At 46.3% G+C, this 23,023-nt stretch overlaps 1 protein-coding gene across 4 annotated transcripts in view; it reads left to right on the top strand.

Annotated features, from left to right (window-relative positions):
- Window positions 1–23,023, top strand: part of PIBF1 (progesterone immunomodulatory binding factor 1) — a 276,137-nt gene that overhangs the window by 134,617 nt on the left and 118,497 nt on the right. For all 4 annotated transcript variants that reach the window (XM_088459353.1, XM_088459362.1, XM_088459346.1 and 1 more), the window contains one exon: window positions 7,603–7,705. In XM_088459353.1, the coding sequence (XP_088315479.1) occupies window positions 7,603–7,705 (103 nt within the window). The remainder of the gene's footprint in view (window positions 1–7,602; window positions 7,706–23,023) is intronic.

Raw genomic sequence — 23,023 nt, 5'->3', positions numbered from 1 at the left:
CAGTTAGCAATTTATTCCTACTTAATTAGATATGCCTCTTCCTCACCTGTGAGAACAGGAGCAATGCTTCATTTGATAACAAACTTCATTGTAGCGGGGGAGTTTTATTACGTAGTATAAAGCACACTGCTACTTTCACGGCAGCTGTTAACATACCCAGTACCATCATGTTCTGGTTGCCTTATATTTAAAAATAGAACAGACACAAATTGTGAGAGATTTGTACAACACAGTCCTTATTTTGTAGGTCCATGTCCCTTAACATATACCATGATATTTTTGTTCAGTATGCAAAGCAGCAACCGTAAGGCCAGAGTGTAATTCAGTACCCATTTAATTACTAAAGGACACCTGTTTGCCCAGAATACTATGTACTTACGGCACCTATTTGATATGACTGATACGCGATTAAGATCATCCATAAATAGATTAACTACACTGTGCTCTTTGTCTATCTGATTATATGCGGTCTGTGAACATTTGAAAAGAATAACTGCATCAATTCATTTAGGTTTTTTTTTTTCTTGTAATGGTAGGTCGATATTAAATGAGTAAGTGTGTGTACAACCTGAGGCTGAATTCTATGAGGCTCAGTGTGCAGGATGGATGGTTCTCTGAGTCCCAGCTAGCTCCATTATTCCTTGGCTATCCTAACAGATATTTTGATGTTTCCTCTGTCCAAGCTACACACCCTTCAGTTCCATATTGTTTCATCCCTTTTAACTCTACTTTCATTTGATTCTGGCTTTGTGACGACATTTTTCACTGCCCTTGGATTGCTCTGTTATGTTGGCAAATCATCTTATATATTATGTGAGAGTGTGTGTAACCACAGGACATTCATCTCTCATTTCTATGAAAAGCTTTGCTGGAGAATCCGGTTGCCATAAGGTGGGTACACACCTGACAGATATATCTGCAGATGATGGTCGTTCGTACACATTGAACGGCCATCATCTGTGTCTGGCTGCGGGTCCTGGCGACCAGGGGGCGTGTCTCGCCCCCCTCCCCGCGGCTGCCACTGTGTGTGTACGGGCAGTCTGCAGACATATCTGTCCATCGGCTGAGCAGCACAGCCTATGCGATATGTCGGTGTACGCCAACGTTCACCGACATATCACGGGTATACACTGGCCAACGGGCAGCAGATATATTAGCCGATCAATTGATCGGCCAGTGTATCTCAGTGTGTACCCAGCAATACACTTATTCCAACTTTTATGGTTCTGATTATCTTATCACCTCTGCATTGTGAGAGTCATGCTGCATATTGTTCATATCATTCATTTTTATGCTGCCAATGATCGACCAAAGAAGCGCGTTCCCGCATGGACGATAACGATATCGATAATCGTCCATGCCTGCAGGCCAACCTGGACAATATCTATCAGTGCCTGCAGAAGGGAATGGTCGTTGGTCATGGGTGATATTGTTGGTGTGTGGATGAATGATATCATTCAACCAACACACCGGGAATTTCAAGGAAGATCGCTCAGTGATATTGATCGCTTAACAGATCGTCCAGTGTGTATACAGCATTAGATGCAATTTATTACTGCAAAAGGCTCGCTGGCTACACAGCCCTCAACAGCGACTGAGCATTTGATGCATTCTGTGACTGGCACCTCTGAGTTGGTGGGTGCTTTAGACAGGTTGGTTACTGGATCCCGTCTGTCAGGATGCCGACGGTCAGAAAACCGACAGCGGCATCCTGACTGTCAGGATGCCGACAGATTTCTTTTAAGTATTATAACCCTTACCCCAACCCTCCTGTCCCGCAGTATAACCCTAAACCTCCCCTCTTGCAACCTAACCCTACTCCTCCCCTTCTGCAACCTAACCCTCCTCGTAGTACCTCACCTTAACCCTCTCCCTAAGGCTAATACTTACCTCCGCAATCTGTCTGGCTTCTGACAGTCTGTATGCCACTGTCTGTATTGTGACTGTCAGCATCCTGACTGTCTGGATGCTGACTACATCCCCTATAGACTGCCTGAGCCTTTTGCAGTTGTCGATGTCTAATATAACCTTTTTTGTTTGCATACTATGTTGTTAATAGAAAACTCTGCCCTCTCTTGTCATAGTTCCGGGGCCGTGATATTGCTGCCTTTTTATACACAAACATATTTATGACTGAGTATCCCTCCATCTCTCCGCTGCAATCCTCCCTTGTAGTCACCCCCCTTTCTCTCCCCTGCAGTACGTCTCCCCCCTGTATCTGTCCTGTGAGACTTCCCCCTTTTCTCCTTACCATCGCTAATTACAGATTCATTATCTGGTCTACTGCCATTATCTGATCATCTTGTAGGAATTTTTGGTGAAAGGATTAAAGATCACAAATACATATTATATATGTTTTAATTGATCATAAAGAAATGACATCTCCATATTGCTCTTGTGATTTCTGTCACGTGTTAATAGGGATCTTTTGGTTTTTAATTTTTTTAGTCTCCAGCGTAGTTTCATCTGTTTCTCACATTGTGTTACAGGAAATTAAAGACAGGTTGGACTTAATAACATTAATTTAAACATTTTTCAAACTTGATGGAACTTGAAAAGCATCCGCATAATGTTTTTATTTCACTCAAGGCTCATCTTGAAAGAACAAAACTAGAATTTCTGGTTGTACATTTCTTGTCCTGACATTTCACCTCTTGTCATTAGCATTCATTATTAAGCTTTTCAAAGCAAATGAAGTGAAGATACATATTGTGTTTAATGCTCAATTCTTGACATAATGGTTTACATGTAAGCCCCTTCCTTAGTTTGCTTTGGACACCTTTGTAATGATGGAGAATTTGTTTATTTTGTAAAGGTTTTGTGGATTCATTTGCAAAGAAACTGAGTCTGATCACACTAAAGCCTCAACGTGCCATGCACAGCTATTTCCTTACAGGTGTCTGAAGACATGTGGCATTATCCTTTTCTTATGTTATACCGTATGCCTCCTTGTGAAGTCTACTTGTCCATCTATGTTGACCATTCCCTTGTAGAGATCAGCTAATATTTATAGAATGAGATGTTTGTAACTTTTCAAAAGAGCACTTATTCAGTTTAAGATGAGCTTTTCCCGTTTAGCAGCAGTGTGGGGTTCTCAATCACCCCCTCTCATTGTAATCCTAAAACTTAAGTATGTTTGGGTCTAATTAAACATAACAACATGTAATATGGTACCCGTTAGCTACTGGTTTGTTTATACAGGCATGTCTTGGGATGCTTGGTGATGATGCATTCAGTGGCTGATGGTAGTTGTAGTTTATGCCACAATCATTACATACAAAGCTTTGATGCCCATGCTGAACAGCTTGCAACCAAGAATGCATTCTGAAAATCTGAGTCACAGTAATAAAACAACAATGCAGACTGGTTTCTTGGATAAATATATACTTTGTGAATACAGGGCCTGATTCAGAGCCGCTCGTAAGCGGCCGCTCGTTCGCTCCGAGCGATGTTCTCACATCTGCGCATGCGTATGGCTCGTAATGCGCATGCGCCAACCAGTCAGTGCGGTCGGAAATCGTGTGTTCGCAGAATAGCAAGTGCCTGCAAATTTGAGTGACAGGATGAGGCATTTTTGGGTGGTAACAGGGGAAGGTGCTTGAAAACGGGGAGTGGTGATCTGAACGCAGGCGTGCCAAACGGTCAAAACGGGCGTTTTAAGGGTGTGCATAATTAACAAAGCAGCGTCATCGGCCACGTCACTTGGGTGACTCTTAGCCTGAACTGTTCGCATGATTGCGATAGGAAATTCCAACCACAAGCACTGCGAGCAGTTCAAACGCCTTTCAATGTACTCGATTAATCTAATAAATAGCGGAGATGACGTATGATGCGAACGGCAAAGGGGCGTCTTTACAAAATAGCGAGCGCATGTTTAGTTCGCTCGCTCAGACATAGAGGCGTCAACAGACCGCAAAGAGCGAGCGCTCAAATTAAATAGCCGGCCCCTTTTTCTGAACGAGCGAGCGCAAATAGCGTCCGGCTCTGAATCAGGCCCAAAGTCCCATGTTGCATCAGATCAGAAGAAGTGTTGCAGAAGTAAAAAGGAAATAATGAGCCTCGGCGAGGGTCAATTGAGCTTTGGCATGGCCCTGGATCTACTGACTAACATGACTTCATTTTCCTCTATATGGAAAGTATGGAATGCCTACAAAGTTCAAAATATTTCCTAGCCAAATGTGCCTTAGGGGGATCTACAGTCTGCCATTAAGGGAATAGGTGAGGTACTATAAAAGTGGACAACTTCCTTAAGGTTCATAGTGAAAATACTTGTTTATGTTTTTCTAATTAATTAAATAACGGTAGCTTGTTTTATTAGGAAGCCACGACACACCTATGTGAAGATGTGCCAAGTGGGGGGAAATAATAGCACACCTCAGCTCCAACTTCTCCAATGTGAGTTCTCAGTTGCTTGCATAAGCTATAGGCCAAATATTTTAAGATCTTATTGTGTCGCTAGTTAAGTTGAAAGGTGTGTTTTGATCCGTTAGGTTTGGACAATTCTACCATTATACGCCGTTGTCTGCAGATATTAGAACAGATGCAGTGATTTCTATAGATCTGCTAAAAGTCTGTTTTTATTCTTGTTTGTTTTTTTTTGTGAGGGAGTAAAATGCACTTCGAGTCCGATTGGGTGAAAGCTGCCATATAAATAACATTATTATTATTTAGTGTTCACTCTAGGTCCAGCGCTCTGCCGGAACGAGAAAGGGGGTACTTCTGCGCGCACCTGAAAAGGGGGCGCATCTTAAAGACACACCCCCTTTTCACCATTCTTGGTAGTGTGCCCGGCACTTACAGACTTGCCGGGCTGCCCCAAAGTTCTGTGAATAGATGCACCGCTATTTTTCCTACTTGCGGGACACTGTGGCCCGCGAATGGAGACGACACCTGGCAGATTGTGTTAGCGGGGCATCGCCAAAAGGGCAGGGTGCTAATAGCAAGGGCAGGGTGATAATAGCATTCCCTAGCGGGAATGCTATTATCATTATTATTTACTGGCCCCACACACTGTGATTATTGTCATCAGCATGTGGACACAACATGAGTGTGATAATTTCCCTTTTCTTCTTCTTATTCTTTATTCATAAGGTGCACAATGTTTTGTAGTGGTGAACGGGGGAATACAACTGACTAATATTATTTGAATACATGGAAACATATAGTGGGTAGAGTAATGTGGGGCGATCCTATTAGCCGCGATCATCTCGCCTGACGTGAGTCATCGCGGCTATGGCTGCACTTTACGGCAGCCTGGAGTCGCGGAATTTTGTTCGCAGCTTCTTAAGGCTGCGGGCAAAATTTAGCAAATTCGGGCTCAAAGCAGGCCGTGAAGGGTGCAAGGTGCCGGTCCGTTGCTGGCTTTTTAACGCTGTTGCAACGGCAACTCGTACACCTCGCGGCTAATTGGATTGACCCCCATAGAGTATCAGGCTGTTGGTGCCATCATCATTCAACAACAATAACAGGACCTGGCAATGCATGGGGAAGTGCCATCTAAGGATAATGCTCCGTTTAGCTCTGCATCTTTAGAATTGCCCTCTACAAGTAGATTAAAGTCACAAAAACTGTAATATTCTAAATACAGTATTATTAAAATCTACAAGAAAAATTTGTTTTTTTTAGAGTAGAAACGCTTTTAAATGGTAAAATGTTTTTGATTCGCTTTTTTATGATACACAATTATTTTAATGGGGAGATCATTTAATAGCACTATTTCATGGGCCTCTACCATTGCATTCTTCAAGTGCGTCCTTGAAGTTAAATATTGCACATGATCATATGCCTTATAAATACACAGGTAATAGACATACCCATATCTAGATATCCAGCTACTATAAACAACCATACCACTAATTAATAAGCTTTCCAGCTAACAAAAACAACCCTATTTATATTTTAAGACCCTGCTAATTCATATATTTACTAATTAAATACACAGTTATCACATTTATTTTATAATTAACAGACACATACCATTTAATGAATTTGCCCAGAACCGCAGTGTTTTTCTTGCTTATTGAGGCACTTATGTAGCTCAAATTCACAGTCCTGGAATATTTGTTTATTTTCAAAACTAGGGGTTTATGTATCAAGCAGTGGAGAAGTTGCCCATATCAACCAATCAGCTCCTACCTACTTGATAAATGCTACTTCCAAGCTGATTGGTTGCTATGGGCAACTTCTCCACTGGTCCACTTCTCCACATTTTCACTGTTTGATACATAAACCCCTAGATTTTAGGCTTCATTGTGTCTGGATGCACATGCTACTGATAAGCAGGTGCAAACCGTCTCCAAACTTAAGGGGCCCATACATCTACCGACAGATTACCCGATCCCCCGAAAAAATTGGAAACGCTTATCCTGCAACCTGTGGCCATCGATAATCGCCGATCCATTGGGTGAATCATTGAAAATCCATGTTAAAAGTCCCTGATTTGCTAAAAAATATCATGTTAAATTTCACTGATTTGTCGATCACGATCAAAACATGTTAGATTTCGCCGATGCGTCGACCCCGATGTCTGGAGATCGGTGAATTGCCTCAATCAGTCGTTAGTGTATCGGGGCCTTTACTTGAGCCTTTCCTAGCTCCTAAAAGTGTGTAAAGAAGGGACAAATGATAAACTTTTGGTGTAAAAAGAACTCACAAAAAGAGTAGCAGTGACGGAAATCTACTATTGAATTACCCCACAATCCACTGATTGTGATTGACATTTTGCCCAAGTCTGATAGGCCTAATTGAAGTATTTCCGTTTTAACACTTTTTCTGGTTTCCTTTTGTGTGAGTTCTAAACCACAAAGCAGGGGCAGCACTATGGGAGACAACGGAGGCGCCTACCGCCGGGCTCCAGCTCTGAAGGGGGCACCTTCTCCATTGTCCACAACATTTTCTCCCCACTTAGGGCTGTAACTGTGCACCCAGAGTGTAATGTCATGGCCACCTAATACAAGGCACCCCTTCCCAGCTCCTAAGAAGCCACCATACATTAGTGGAGAGCTCCATGTCAGATCATCATAAGCTGCTGCCTTCATCTATCTGTTGCCTGTCTGCCTGCAAATTTCACAGTGTCAATTGCACACTGTGACGGGGGGGCACCAATTTATAACTTGCCTCCGGGCATCTGGTATGAACTTACGCCACTGCCACAAAGTAGTACATTTTGATTCTATTTGTTTCATTTGTTTTGTTTAACTTACATAAAACTACTTTAATTACTTTAGTTTTGTTTTGTTTTTTACCATTTTTCATAATTTTTTTCTATTGTTTTTCTGGTTAGCTTTTCTTTCTAATTGCAAATAATAGGTCCTGCAGTAAAAATGTATACTTCATCATAAAGGATTGTTTGTAATGTGTCCTGTAGAACTATCAGCTAGGGCAGCTGGTTCGGCAATATTGTAACACGCTTGATCTACAAGATTGTTCGTATGCAAATTGGAAAAGGTTCCACTTGCTCTTTGGCCATAACGTTAAAAAAGTGTGTCCAGGCCTTAAAGCACAATGCTGCAGGACCAGTGTTATTTGTGAATTTAATAATTATGTAGGAATCTGTATGGCCTTGTAATGAGCTCATCTTTTTCATTTCTTCATTTTTATTAGTGTTCACCTGGCAAGAAGACTTCTGCTGCTGGAAAGGCAAAATTCCTTGTTGATAAAAGATTTAGAGCACCAGAAAGAGCAAACTGGAAAAGTTTCATTGGAGGTATAGACACTTTTGTTATACGAGTACCAGGGTGAAGTATTTGAAGATTACATACTACTGCCTGTTATATATGTTTAACTGTCTTTTGTTTGTGGATATATATATTCTAGATCAGAACAAATATTACCCTAACTATATCATATAAGTGATTTTATAGATTAAAATTAGATTTTCTTCATTTACCAGTTATGTATATAGAGTTGTGAGTTATGCTGCGTACACACGGTACGATTAAACTGGATGATATGAACGATAACATTATCTTTCATATCGTACTGTTTCTGGCCCCCTCAAACGATGGTCAATGCGCGGGCACGAATGGTCGATATAGATATCGACCGTCGCCTGTGAATGCAGGCCAAAATGGTCGATATTGACCATGTTAGCCTGTTTATAGGGCCCCGCGATCATTGATCGCGAGTCGTTATAGTAGTTGGGGGTTGCTGCATGTGCTGTTTGTTCTATCCAGCACATGCAGGATGATCAGACAACGATCGTCTGATCGTTGTTTGATCGTTAAGTCGCTCCGTGTGTACGGAGCTTTAGTGTTCTACAGAAGCTTGTCTAAGTCAATTGTGAATTGTTTTGTCATTTTATAGTGAATTTCCATACCAAAATTGTAAGGGGAAAATATTGTAGTTATCATTATCAACATGGAAATAGATGTATGCTGATTTTTTATGAAAAACTATTTGTTGTGGAATTATATTTGCGTAGAATAAGCTGCACACATTAAATCTGTGTCCATTATTAATGTTGCCTTGCATGTACACTGCACATTGGCCATACAGTAGCTGCCTCCCTTCCCTGTTAAATGTTCTCTTTTCGTACCCAATTGGCTTGTCTAGCAGCAGTCATTTTGAACAAGCTTATGTTAGGGATGTAAACGCAAGTTATGTTTAGTAATATTAATAATAAAATTATTTATATAAACCGTGAACATAATATAAATAAAAAAATTAAAAAAAAGAGTGTGTGAAGTGAGAGAGGATATTGGGCAACTATTGTAGGATTGTAAAGACGAGGACAGGAAAGGGGTATTTAGGGGAAGGGGGGAGCATGATGCGCCAGTATGGAGAGACATGGAAAGTAGTAATTGTATTGCAGGTAACTGTACTTGGTAAAATAGATTAATACAAAAGTTAACATACTGCAAAAGGAATAACTGAATGTAGTAATAATTACAGACAATCTAATGTAGCACTGGTTAGAATTAACAGACTGAAATTGCAGGAAGATGGAATTAATGATGAGTAGCATATGGGGGGCTTGCAAGACTGGAATTTTTGTGGTTCGAGAGTAGGTCAAACTCTAGTTAAAATTCTTTGTGCTTTAAATGACATGCTTAAAATTTTGCGTCAGCACATCCCTACTGTATTTTGGCTGTGTCTGCACGCCCCCACCAACCTCCGTTGCAGCCATATTGCTGTAGGGAATCGCAAGTGCAATATGATTAATAAAAAAAGTGCATTGCAAAAAGATGGGTCTCAAAATAAGATTAGGTTGCAGCCAAAAAAGCTGTATATTGTGTTTACATCTGACTCTGAAATGAGGTCCTATATGATCAGCATTCACTTAATTGTAACTAAGTTTTTTTATACCTTCCGATTTTGAAGCACAGTTGGACATACAGCTCAGCCAGCTTGTCCATGGCACATTAGGGGTGTGGTCATGTCACAGCGATGGCATAGCCACACCCTCAGTCGTGTGTCTGTCTAGCTGTTTCAAAGTGTTATGCTGTCCTTTAATCCCCTGCACTTTCCAGTGACCGATTGTCAGATGTACCAATGGCATCCGTTCACCAATATGCAGAGCAGTAGTGAACATAACACATCCTTCCAAATCACAGTACAAAATGTCCTTGGGCTGAACAGAGCACTTCTATCAGGAGAGTTTAGAGGTATTAGAGTTGTATTGTACCCACACCAAATACAAATGAATGGACGTAAGAACCTAGTCTCCTATACATAATACAAGGCAAAAAATATGCAGTCTCATCTCTCTTCACTCTGAAAGACTAGATTGGGAGAGATCCAAAATCTTTTTCAAATGTTGTCAATGTTTAGACTAATTATAATGCCTAAAGCTAACTTTGTTTTTTGCTTGTCTGATGAAATTCTCATTAGAATAAAAGTATGCTGATGTTTTTATTTTAATGTGAATTGCTGTTTTGTGCGTATTTTCTTACTAATACAAATCAGTTTTTAGAACTTCAGGTGATGTTTGGAAACCCAATGAGAACAGGTTATGTGGAATATCATACCCTTGAATAAAAGTTGTAAGGACTGTATCTAGCATGCACTGGCATTGTTCATGTTTAGAAATGGATGCTCGCAAGGTGAGCGCAGGTGGTGGCTGTAGGATATACCAAGCTCAAGAATGCTTTGTCCCTACCATCTCCAAATGTACAGTCTTATTTAGCACAGTTATTTTTAGAGCTCTTTATGGGTGTGTAACATCCTTTAGAGACATCTTTTTGATGCATCATTTTCCCCTGTGTGTAAGAAATAAGATTTTGTGGGATGTAGTTAATATGCCGGTGGACAGGATGCTAGCCGCCGATATACCAATGCCAGAATCCCGTTGTCCGGCAAAATGCTGATGCTGCTATCCCAAATAAGATCCGGATACCGGCGGCGTCATCCCGAATGTTAGGACCCAGGTAAGTATTACAGTTTCCCTGGGATTGGGGGTTTAGGATTAGACACCGCCCTGGGAGGGTTAGGCTATGGGGAGGGGGGGTTAGGGTTTGGCACCACCGGGGGGGAGGTTTGGGTTAGGCATCCCTCCCCGGAGAGTTATGTTTTGGGTGCAGGCAGGGGGGGGGGGGGTTAGGGTTAGACTCCACCGAAGGTAAATTAGGGTTAGGCACCACCATGGGAAGTTTAGGTGGGGGAAGGTTTAGGGTACCCAGCGCCCCTGTCGGGATCTTCGCTGATCGGGTTTATGGCATTGAGATTTGAACTGAATATACCCATCCTGATTTTGTAACTAATATACAACCTTTGTTTTTTATTATTATTTTTTATTTATTAACTGGTATTCTGTGTGTGTGTATTGGGATTTCCTATACAAAATGAAAAACTACTCTAGATCCTCTTTTAAATAGCAATATTTTAGTGAATGATAATGGCCACATACAAAGCCATGTGACTGTTTGCATTACTGGCACAGTCCCTGCTAGAACAGTCATACTGAAAGCCAGGACAGTTGCTCACTCGCACCTGGGTTTCTATGAGTAACGCAAGTGCAAAGCTTACTGTTAATGTGCTCCAGATACATTTGCAAAATGAATTTATATACAAATGTCACCAATTAATTTCAGTTAGCCATTTTTTTTTCAGTTGGGTTTCCAGCATCTAGAAACCCCACTGAAACAAATGAACTGTTGAAATGAATGTACAAGTATAAGTTCCACAAATAGTTTTTAACTAGAAATTTGTCACCAACCCCCAGCACTATATAGTCTAGCCTCTTCCCACTGGCAGCGGAATAATGAGTGTGATTTTTATCTGCTAGAGTGGATACTAGCCCCAAGCTAAACTGTCTGGTCCCAGTGTAATTGTGTGAACCATACCCAGGTTGGTCCATGTAAGGCTTGGAGCTTCAATGGTAATGGTCTTCAATACATTCACGTCTCTCCACTCCTTCCAGAGCCATTCTGAAAAGTTCTGGATTTCTTTTTGGATTCCCTGGGCTGTAAGTACCCTGTTACTGAGGGTTAATGGGACCTCTAAAGTGGTAACTGTGAGATCTCAGTGGGCACAGTATAATGATAAGTGGAACCTAAGCCCCTTTCTATTCTACAAATCTATTATTATAAACTCAGAACCTAATTAAAAATTAGGTCAGCACGATTGTGTGATGAACTAATAGCGGCTGCACCTAATGTGCACGGCGCGTGCCCAGCTCAGATTTTGCGCGCCGTGCACATTAGATGTGATGTACGCATGCCACAGCAATGGGACAGAAAAGGGGGTAAGTATAATGGTATGGGAGTGGCAGGGTCGTGGCGTAGCAACAGCCCTCACAGTGGCTTGGTGACGCCGACAGGGAGGGGCACAATGCGGTAAGCAAGGTATGAAGTGCAGGAGGGCATCGGGTTGGAGAGGCACCTTCCCCGCTCTGCTAGCAGCCAGCTATCCACTGTTACCGCACTATCACTCCTGTCAAACAGTATGACAGGCATCATGGATCTACCCTGAGTCCACTGCCTCTGTTGTTCTGTACTAGGGGTGTGCACCGGCCACTTTTCGTGTTTTGGATCTGGATCTTTCTTCGTGTTTTGGATCTGGATTGGTTTTGCCAAAACCACCCTTCCGTGTTTTGTGTTTTGGATCTGTATTTTTTTGAAAAAAAGCATAAAAACAGCTAAAATCACAGAATTTGTGGGTTTTTCTGCTGCTATGCTATTATTAACCTCAATAACCTTAATTTCCACTCATTTCCAGTCTATTCTGAACACCTCACACCTCACAATAGTGTTTCTACATCAGGGTCCATAGGGTATCCACAGGATACCTTGGGGGTATAGGTGATGACGTCAGGCATTGGGCACCATAGAGTTAAGTTTTTAGCCTCCCAGGATGCACTAGGGTCCCCCTCCTATACCCCTCCCCCGAGCCAAAGCATCCCAGTTCCGTTTGGTGCCCGGCCGGAGTCGGATGCACCTGTTAGCTGTGGCTGCTCATCTGGATGTACAGCATGGACAGTCAGTACTGACGTCCATGCTGTCTTCCCTACACCCCCGCCGGTACCAGAACGCCGCTACTGATCCGGGGATGCTGGTAAGCATCTGGGGTCACAGCTAGCGGTGACCCCAGATGTTTTTGGACCATGGCCAGATCCAAGGGGGCAGCAGGTAAGCAGCGGTGGGACCCTGCTAACACATAATCCAGAGTCCCCAGGCAGGGGGCTCCCTGGGGACTGGCTGCAGCGTGGAGCCAGGTACCTAACCTGCGCTTCCATTACCCCCCCCTGGGACAGCGGACCACGGTTGAGCGGTTGCGCTGCGGCGTCCCTGGGGTTAAATTCATGCCAGGGGAGCGCGCCTTCCCTGTAACACAGCCGGCGCCTCCCCCGCTGCACACAGCCCTCTCTGCTCTGCTGACTGGCCCTGTGGCAGCGCTCCTCCCCCAGGCCGGCCTCCTCTCTGCTCCTCGGTGGCCATCTTTCCTGGAAGCATGGTGAGCGCTGTTGGACGCTGAAGATCGGTGGCATCGCGGTCTGGGTCCCCCGGCATACCTCTCCTCCGTTGGCTTAAGGTCTGTGTATGCAGCGCTGTGTCCTACCAGGCTCTGTGTCTGCGTAGTTGAGAATCAGCGCTGATAGTGCAGGAATTGATTTCTTTGCATAGTATGTGACTTCTGCTAGCGTCTGCTGCCTGTACTTTCACTTTCTACTGTCAGCCATTTCACTGTCCCTGATCTTTTTCTGCTAAAGTACATGCGGTGCGGTGATTGCAGGGTGGTCTCACACTGTACTAACAAGTATCAGTGAGAGGGGTCACATACTTATCATCATGTCTGAGAGTGACTTTCCTCTCCAACTTATGTGTACTACACGCAAGGTACCAATAGCGGAGGGGGAGGGTAACGCAGAGGGGCTATGTCGGCAGTGTTATTTATTGGCGCGGCCAATTACTGTCACGGCTCCGGTACAGTAGCCGCCCTGGGCTTGTTTCACCAAAGCGCTTACAACCCTCGTGGGCCAGTTAGCTCCGCAGCCTGCGTTCTCACAGATGGGATTGTCCCAGCAGTCAGTGGTGTCGTCACCCATGCAGGGTTTCCCGAGACAATTAATGGTACCCCACAGTCTCCCTATTTCCCCTCCCCAGGTCTCTCAGGAGCCTGCATGGGTTAATTCACTGACAAGTTGTGTACAGCACTTGTCGGACGTGTTACAAGGTGATTCTGTGTTGCGGCCACATAAGCGGCCGATGGCGTCTCTGTCCGCTCCTTATGAGGATGACGACGTGACATCTGATGATGGGGAGATTCTGGATCTTTCTGACCAGGAACCTCTCCGTACTAAAGAATCGGACGCTAGGTCCAAGGTGTATATTCCTCGACTTATTCGGGCAGTCCACACAGCGTTAGTGATTGAGGATGAAGATCCTCCGGTGTCAAAGTCTAAATATGCCTTTTTTAAGGATATTAAGAGTGACGCCACAGTGTTTCCTCTTTCGGGTCAGTTAGTGGACCATTTAGAGGAGGCGTGGAAACATCCTGGCAAACGGTATCAGCCTCAGAGACGCTTGGCGGTGGCTTATCCGTTTGCGGATAATTATTTTTCTAAGTGGGAATCCCCTCCACAGGTGGATTCTCATGTGACACGCCTAGTTCGTAGTGCCACATTGGCCATGCCCTCCATGTCTTCCTTGAAGGATGCTACGACCGTAAGGTGGAGATCTGCCTAAAGTCCGTTTATTCCCTTGCGGGGGGCAGCTAGGCCGGCTATGGCCATTTGTTGGGTTGCCAGAGCTATGAAGCGCTGGGCTGATAGTTTGGAGGCGTCTTTCGATTATGACTGTTCGGCTGAACAGACCGAGTTGATAGGCAATCTCCGGGATTCGGCCACTTATATCAATGAAGTGGCTTTGGATATCAGTACCCTGGTGTCTCGGATTTCTTCAGCAGCTGTAGCTGCTCGCCGCACCTTATGGTTGCGATCTTGGAAGGCGGACGCTGATTCCAAAAAGGCTTGGAAGCTTTGCCTTTTAATGGAGAAGTCCTATTTGGTCGGCCTTACAGGGCCCAGGCTAGGCCTAAAGCACAGTCTTTTCCCCGTCAGGCTGGCCCCAAAAAATCGGCCAAGCCCCGGAAACAGGCCTGGAGTACCAGATGTCCGGCCCCTAAGCCAGATGACAAGTCTGCGGCCTGACGGTCCGGGCCTCCCTTTGGGGAGGCCGCCTGCTGCAGTTTGCCCAGTGTTGGTCGGTAACCACAACAGACAGTTGGGTTCACAAGGTGGTTTCTCACCGGTACGCCCTCTCCTTTCGGCACAGGCCCCCGTCTCGATTCTTCACCACGGGTCTTCCATCAGACCGGAACAAAGCCTTGGAACTGCGGAAGGTTTTGCACACTATGCTCCAGGCTGGAGTTATAGTACCTGTTCCATTCTCCCAGAGCGGCCAGGGTTTCTATCCCAATCTGTTTTTGGTGCAGAAACCCAATGGGTCGTATAGTCCGATCCTCAACCTCAAAGCACTCAACGGGTCTTTGCGAGTGCCGAGGTTTCGGATGGAGACCCTACGGTCCATCATTCTGGCGCTGGAACCTGGGGATTACATGGTGTCGTTGGACATACAGGACGCTTAGCTGCATGTCCCTATTCTTTTACGCCATCAACAGTTCCTCAGGTTTGCAATCCGCAACGACCACTTTCAGTTCTGGGCGTTACCTTTTGGGCTGGCGACAGCACCACATGTATTCACCAAGGTGATAGCAGTCATGGCGGCTTCCCTGCGGCTGCAGGGAGTCCGCATGTTGCCGTACTTGGACAATTTTCTGTTGGTGGCAGGATCTCCAGAGCTCCTTCTACGCCACTTGGACCTGACCATTGTGGTACTGCAATGGCACGGCTGGTTCATAAACTGGCAGAAGTCCACCCTGATCCTGTCTCAGAGGATTCTGCACCTCGGAGCCTTATTGCACTCCGGACAGCAAAGGATCTTTGCGACGGGGGAAAAGATCTCTGCCTTGCATTTGAGGGTGCGTAGTTGTCTGCAGAATCGCTATGTGTCTCTGCACTCGGCGATGAGGTTACTGGGCTCCATGGTGTCAGTATTCGACATGGTGGAATATGCCCAGTTTCACTCCAGACCTCTGCAGCAATTGATCCTGTCCAAATGGAATGGACTGCCTCAGAGTCTAAAATCCCAGACGATGGTGCTCACTCCGGAGGTTCGCCTGTCCCTAGCCAGGTGGTTGCAGACGTTCTATCTCAACAAGGATCGTCCGTTCTGGGTGGCGAATTGGGTCCTGTTGACAATGGACGCCAGTCTTTGGGGCTGGGGAGCAGTCACGGGTCCACACTTGTTCCAGGGCAGGTGGACTCAGGCGGAAGCAGAGCTTCCAATAAACATCTTGGAGCTCCGCACGTTTTTCAATGCTCTCCAGCAGGCACATCGGGTTCTCCAAGGTCACCCAGTGCAGGTCCAGTCGGACAACGCTACCACCGTGGCCTACATAAATCGGCAAGGAGGAACCCGAAGTCAGGCGGCTCTCATAGAGGTGTCCCGAATCCTGGTTTGGGCGGAGCGCAATCTCCAGGCCATATCAGCAGTATTCATCCCGGGAGTCCTAAACTGGGAGGCGGACTTACTCTGTCGCCAGGATGTTCATCCGGGGGAATGGTCTCTGCACCAGGACGTCTTCCAACTTCTGCTGGACAGGTGGGGTCTTCCAGAGATCGACCTCATGGCGTCACGGCACAACAACAAGTTGCCGGTGTATGGGTCTCACACAAGAGACGAAAAGGCGTCTCTGGTGGATGCTCTGTCCGTCCGGTGGACGTTCCGGTTTGCTTATCTGTTTCCTCCGTTTTCGCTTCTTCCACGGGTAATCCGGAAATTCAAACAGGAAGGAGGGACGCTCCTGTTGATAGCTCCCGCGTGGCCCCGGAGGCACTGGTTCTCATACCTCCAGGGACTGTCCATGGACATTCCTCTGCGGTTGCCCTTACGCCCGGACCTCCTGTCACAGGGTCCTTGTCTTCACCCGGACCTGACTTGGCTGTCTTTGACGGCGTGGCTGTTGAGACGTCCATGTTAAGGTCCAGGGGCTTTTCCAGCTCTGTAGTGCAAACAATGCTAAGGGCTCGGAAACCATCCTCTGCAAGGATATACCATCGTGTGTGGCATACGTTCTTCCAGTGGTGTCGGCCGAGAGGTTATGCTCCTCGGGAGTTCCGTCTGCCTAGAGTGTTAGCTTTCCTACAGGCGGGACTGGACCATGGGCTTCGCCTTGCGTCTCTGAAGGTGCAGGTGTCTGCCCTATCCGTCTGGTTCCATCGTAGGATTGCTGCAATCCCTGATGTGCGCACCTTTATGCAAGGTGTTCTCAGAATTCAGCCACCTTTTGTTCCACTGGTGGCGCCTTGGGATTTAGCTGTGGTCCTGAGGGCTCTCCAGGGACTGCCGTTTGAACCACTGGGCTCAGTGGACCTCAAATGGCTGACAGCTAAAACTATTTTCCTTCTGGCCATTGCTTCTGCCAGACGTGTTTCTGACTTAGGGGCCCTCTCATGTAGACCCCCTTTTCTGATTTTTCATAGGAACAGGGCGGTGCTGCGCACTCGTCCTGGTTTCCTTCCTAAAGTTGTTTCCAGTTTTCACATCAACGAGGAAATCGTTGTGCCGGCTTTTAACTTACCTGATCTTTCAGTGGGTGAGGCCACTTTGGATGTTGTGTGGGCCTTAAGGATTTATGTTGACCGCACTTCTTCGTTTAGGAAGTCGGACGCCTTGCTCGTCCTCTATGGCTTCTGTAAAAAGGGTTGGCCTGCTCTATTTCTACGAAGTCCATAGGGTTCCACAGGACTCCCGCCCTGTCGCACCTGTGCTGCAGATGGGCTTTGCTCTGGTCACTGGTTTTTCCATTTCCCTCTGGTGAGAATGTGATTCTTGTGTGTGTCCAGATCTTTTTTCTCTCTTCCTTCTCCTCCTCCGGCCTATGGCTTGGTACGTAACTGAGATGCCTTGGCTTGGGGGCGGGGTATAGGAGGGGGACCCTAGTGCATCCTGGGATGCTGAAAATTTAACTCTATGGTGCCCGATGCCTGACGTCATCACCTATACCCCAAGGTATCCTGTGAAACCCTATGGACTTCGTAGAAATAGAGATAACAAAGGTAAGTTCTTACCATATCTCATATTTTTTTATGTCCAAAAGGTTACACCGAGGTAGCTGGATTACTATGCTAAGCGATACAGGTGGGCGGCACAAACACGTGGCCCATATAGGAGTGACACTGCAGTGGCAAACAGGATGGCAGTTTGAAAAACTAGGCCCCAAACAGTACATAATGCAAAGAAAAAAAAAAAAAAAGGTGCAAGATGGAATTGTCCTTGGGCCCTCCCAACCACCCTCTCCCACCCACCCTTATGTTGTATAAAAAGGACATGCACACTTTAACAAACCAATCATTTCAGCGCCAGGGTCTGCCACACGACTGTGGCTGAAATGATTGGTTCGTTTGGGCCCCCACAAAACAAGCTGGCAATTAATCTGTCCCTGCACAAACTGGCTCTACGGAGGCAAGATGTTGTCCTCATCCTCCTCATCCACTGATTCCTCACCCTCTTCAGTGTTGTGTACATCCTCATCCTCACAGAGTATTAACTTGTCCCCGCTGGAATCCACCACCACAGGTCCCTCTGTATGTTCTGGAGGCTGGTCTCCCTGGAAGAGTTGTTAATTCATTTTTATGAACATCATCTTCTCCACATTTTGTGGAAGCAACCTCCTACGCCTTTCGCTGACAAGGTTCCCGGCTGCACTAAACACTCTTTCGGAGTACACACTGGAGGGGGGGCAGCTCAGGTAAAATAGAGCCAGTTTGTACAGGGGCCTCCAAATTGCCTCTTTTTCCTGCCAGTACAGGTATGGATTGTCTGACATGCCTACTTGGATGCTGTCACCGATGTAATCCTCCACCATTCTGTCAATGGTGACAGTAACATATGCAGTGACAGTAGACAAGTCAGAAATTGTTGCCAGGTCCTTCAGTCCGGACCAGATGTCCAAACTTGGTCCTGCCTGCCCTGCATCACCGACAGCGGGTTGCTTAGGATACCTGCGTTTTTTCCTGGCAGCCCCAGTTGCGGGAGAAAATGAAGAAGGAGCTGTTGACGTGTCACGTTCCGCTTCAGCTGACAGTGTTTTCACCAGCTGGTCTTTGCACCTCTGCAGGCTTGTGTCGGTCGGAAAGAGACACCACATAGGCTTTAAACCTAGGATCGAGCACGGTGGCCAAAATGTAGTGGTCTGATTTCAACAGATTGACCACCCTGGAATCCTGGCAAAGCAAATGAAGGGCTTCATCCACAAGTCCCACATGCCGAGCGGAATCGCTCCGTCTTAGCTCCTCCTTCACTTTCTCCAGCTGCTTCTGCAAAAGCCTGATGAGGGGAATGACCTGACTCAAGCTGGCAGTGTCTGAACTGTCTTCACGTGTGGCAAGTTCTAAGGGCTGGAGAACCTTGCACAACACGGAAATCATTCTCCACTGCGCTTGAGTCAGGTGCATACCCCCTCCTTTGCCTATGTCATAGGTGGATGTATAGGCTTGAATGGCCTTTTGCTGCTCCTCCATCCTCTGAAGCATATAGAGGGTTGAGTTCCACCGCGTCACAACCTCTTGTTTCAGGTGATGGCGGGGCAGGTTCAAGAGTGTTTGCTGGCGCTCCAGTCTTCGGCACGCAGTCGCTGGATGGCAAAAGTGGCCAGAAATTTTTCGGGCCACCCAAAGCGTCTCCTGCACGCCCCTGTCGCTTTTCAGAAAATTCTGCACCACCAAGTTTATTGTGTGAGCAAAACATGGGACGTGCTGGAATTTGCCCAGATGTAATGCCCGCACAATATTGGTGGCGTTGTCAGATATCACTAATCCCCAGGAGAGTCTAAGTGGGGTAAGCCACTGGGCGATGATTTCCCTCAGTTTCTCTAAGAGGTTGTCGGCGGTATGCCTCTTACTGAAACCGGTGTTACACAGCGTAGCCTGCCTTGGAACGACCTGGCGTTTCTGAGATGCTGCTACTGGTGACGCTGCTGTTGTTGCTGCGTAAGGTGATACATCTACCCAGTGGGCTGTCACAGTCATATAGTCCTTAGTCTGCCCTGATCCACTTGTCCACATGTCCGTGGTTAAGTGGACATTGGTTACAACTGCATTTTTCAGGACACTGAGGACACTTTTTCTGACGTTTCTGTACAGTGTCGGTATCGCCTGCCTAGTGAAGTGGAATCTACACGGGATTTGGAACCGGGGACACACTACCTCCATCAATTGTTTAAATCCCACTGCACTAATGGCGGATACCAGATGCAGGTCTAACACCAACATAGCAGTCAAGGCCTCAGTTATATGTTTTGCTTCAGGATGACTGCTGTCGTACTTCATCCTCCTCGCTAAGGACTGTTGGAGGGTCAATTGTTTAGTAAAAGTAGTGGTGTTCCTACTTCCTCTCTGGATGATGAACGACTCCCAGCAGCAGCAACAGCAGCAGCAGCGGCAACAGGAGGCGTAGCAATGCAGGATCCTCCGGAGGAATCCCGGATAGGAGAGTCAGTCATGCCAGTGACATGGCCTGCAGGACTACTTCCGATCCTGACTAAGGAGGAAATTGACGAGGAAGGAGTTGACGGTGTGGTTTGCAGGTGCTTGAATACAACAGGACAACGGGATTTAGGTGTCCCTGGACTGATTACGGTCTTAGCCAAAGTTTCTGAACTTGACAGTAACTTTTTATGAACGCGCTGCAGGTGCCATATAAGGGAGGATGTTCCTAGGTGGTTAACGTCCCTACCCCTACTTATTTCACCTTTACATATGGTACATATCGCAAGACAGTTGTTGTCCGGATTTGGATAGAAATATTGCCAGACCAAAGAGGTGGAATGTTTGGTCTTCTGCCCAGGCATGACCGTGATGAGCTTTTTCATCCCACGGACAACTGTCTCCCCCGGATCCTGATTTAAACAAATCACATCACCATCAGAATCCTCCTCGCCAACTTCCTCCTCAGCGCCAGCTGCACCAGTATCCTCATCCTGTTGTACTTCAACAGTGACATCTTCAATTTGCATATCAGCAAGTGGACTGTGGGTGCTTCTTTCAGCACTTGCAGGGGGCGAGCAAATGGTGGAAAGAGCCACCTCTTCCCGTCCAGTGCTGGGAAGGTCAGGCATCGCAACCGCCACCCCACTTTGACTCTCCTTGGGGATTTGTGATATCTTCTTAGAATGCACAGTTCTTCGCTGTGCTTTTACCAGCTTAACTCGTTTGATTTTTTTAGCGGGAGGAGGGCTTCCATCGTCATGTGAAGCTGAACCACTAGTCATGAACATAGGGAAAGACCTTAGCCGTTCCTTGCCACTCCGTGTCGTAAATGGCATATTGGCAAGTTTACGTTTCTCTTCAGATGATTTAAATATTTTTTTCAAGGTCATTTTCCTGAACTTTGTCATTTGGGATTGTATGTGCCCTCTACTATGACATTGGGCATCGGCCTTGGCAGACGACGTTGATGGCATGTTATCGTCTATGTCATGACTAGTGGCAGCAGCTTCAGCACTAGGAGGAAGTGGTTCTTGATCTTTCCCTATTTTATTTTATCGGAGAAAGTTTGGTCCTCCATATATGTTATATTGATACATACGTGCGGCTAAGGCGCACACAAACACAGAAAATATTTTTTTATTTTTGTTAGAGACTAGTGCACTTTGTGGGTTACACCACCCTTTAAGAAATGAGCCAGCCGGCTCTTTACTTATGGGACACAGGCGCACACTTGGCACTGCTCCTTTGTTGATGCACCTGCAGCTACAGCCCACACAATTCACAAAGACAGAAAAAAAAGAAGAATTTTTTTATTCTTTGTGGAGCGCACTTTGGGGGTTACACTACCCTTAGACAGACGCACGCTTGGCGCTGCTGCTTTGAGGATGCACGTTCAGTGCAGACAATTCACAAACACAGAAGCAAATGTTTTATTTTTGTTGGAGTGCACTTTGGGGGTTACACCACCCTTTAACAGACAGATGCACGCTTGGCGCTGCTCCTTTGTTGATGCACGTGCAGCCACAGTGCACACAATTCACAAACACAGAAAATATTTTTTTATTTTGTTTGGAGTGCACTCTGGGGGTTACAGCACCCTTTAACGGTCAAGCCAGCCGGCCCTTTACTTATGACACAGGCGCACGCTTGGCACTACTTTGTTGATGCACGTGCGGCTACTGCGCACACAATTCACAAACACAGAAAAAATATTTTATTTTTTTTTTGCACTTGGAAGGAGCACCCCTGATGGACAGAGCACCACCTGGACAACACTACAGCACCCCTTTAGGACTGGGACACTGCACAGGACTTTGGAGTGGACACAGCCCCTATGGACAACTGACTGCACAACACAGTCCAGCCAGCCCCTATGGACTTAGGAGGAGTGGACACAGCCCCTATGGACAACAGCAGCACAGCACAACACAGCCAGCCCCTATGGACTTTGGAGGAGTGGACACAGCCCCTATGGACAACAGCAGCACAGCACAACACAGCCAGCCCCTATGGACTTTGGAGGAGTGGACACAGCCCCTGTGGACAACAGCAGCACAACACTACACTACACTACACAGCCCAGCCAACCCTAACTACCACCCTCCATCTTCATTGTCCACAGCCGAGTGAGAAAATGGCGCCAACGCGGGTACCTTATATAGGATCCAAAACCCGCGAGACCCGGAAGGCGGGATGATGACATTTTGCCTCGATTTCAGATCCGAGTCAGGCGGGAAAAGTCGAGCCTGACTCGGATCGGGGGGGTTCGGATTTCAGAAATCAGAACCCGCTCACCTCTACTCTGTACCAGCCTGCTCTCCACCATTATTGCCTTAGTGAATGTTAGTCTTATTATATGTCACTTTATATCATAATAATTTAATATTAGGGAGATGATATAAGTTTTTTATTTTATTTTTTGTAATATTTTTTCCTTCACTATACCCACCACATGGGAATTGTTAAAAATCTATTTTCAGGGTAAAAATGTGAAAGGGGATGACTTTAGTAGCGTTCCCGCTAGGCTGTTTTAGCGGGGCGCGGCGCCCTGCCCTCCTTCTGGAGGGCAAAAAGCACCCTGCCCTCCAGGAGGAGGGCAAAAAGCTTCCTGCCCTCACAGCCTGCGGGAGCTGTTCTCACCCGCGGGACGCAGTGTCCCGCGGGTGGAGAAATATGCGGTGACCCGGTCACCGCCGGAGAATAGACGCCGGGCGCATGCGCCCGACATCTATTCTCCCTGTCTGCAGGGCTTGGGGGCTGCCCGGCGTGTCCGTAAGTGCCGGGCACGCCCCCAAGAGTGACGAAAAGGGGACGCGTCTTGTAGACACGCCCCCTTTTCCGATGACCACGCCCCCTTCTCGGTCGCGCACACGCCCTGCCTCCCGTCGGAGCTAGAGGGAACACTACTTTAGTCATGTGTTTGAGTATAAAAATAGCATAAATTGCATTATATAGGTATGATAATTTGTATATATGCAATTATAATGCCCACAGTGCAACTTGTTAGAAAAAGAGTGCATATATTTGCAACAGTTA

This window comes from Taudactylus pleione, unplaced genomic scaffold (genome assembly GCF_031769625.1).
Source record: "Taudactylus pleione unplaced genomic scaffold, aTauple2 ptg000041l, whole genome shotgun sequence".
Lineage (NCBI taxonomy): Eukaryota > Metazoa > Chordata > Amphibia > Anura > Myobatrachidae > Taudactylus > Taudactylus pleione.
The sequence above is the reverse complement of the archived record's forward strand: the minus strand, read 5'-3'. Positions and strand labels throughout refer to the sequence as shown.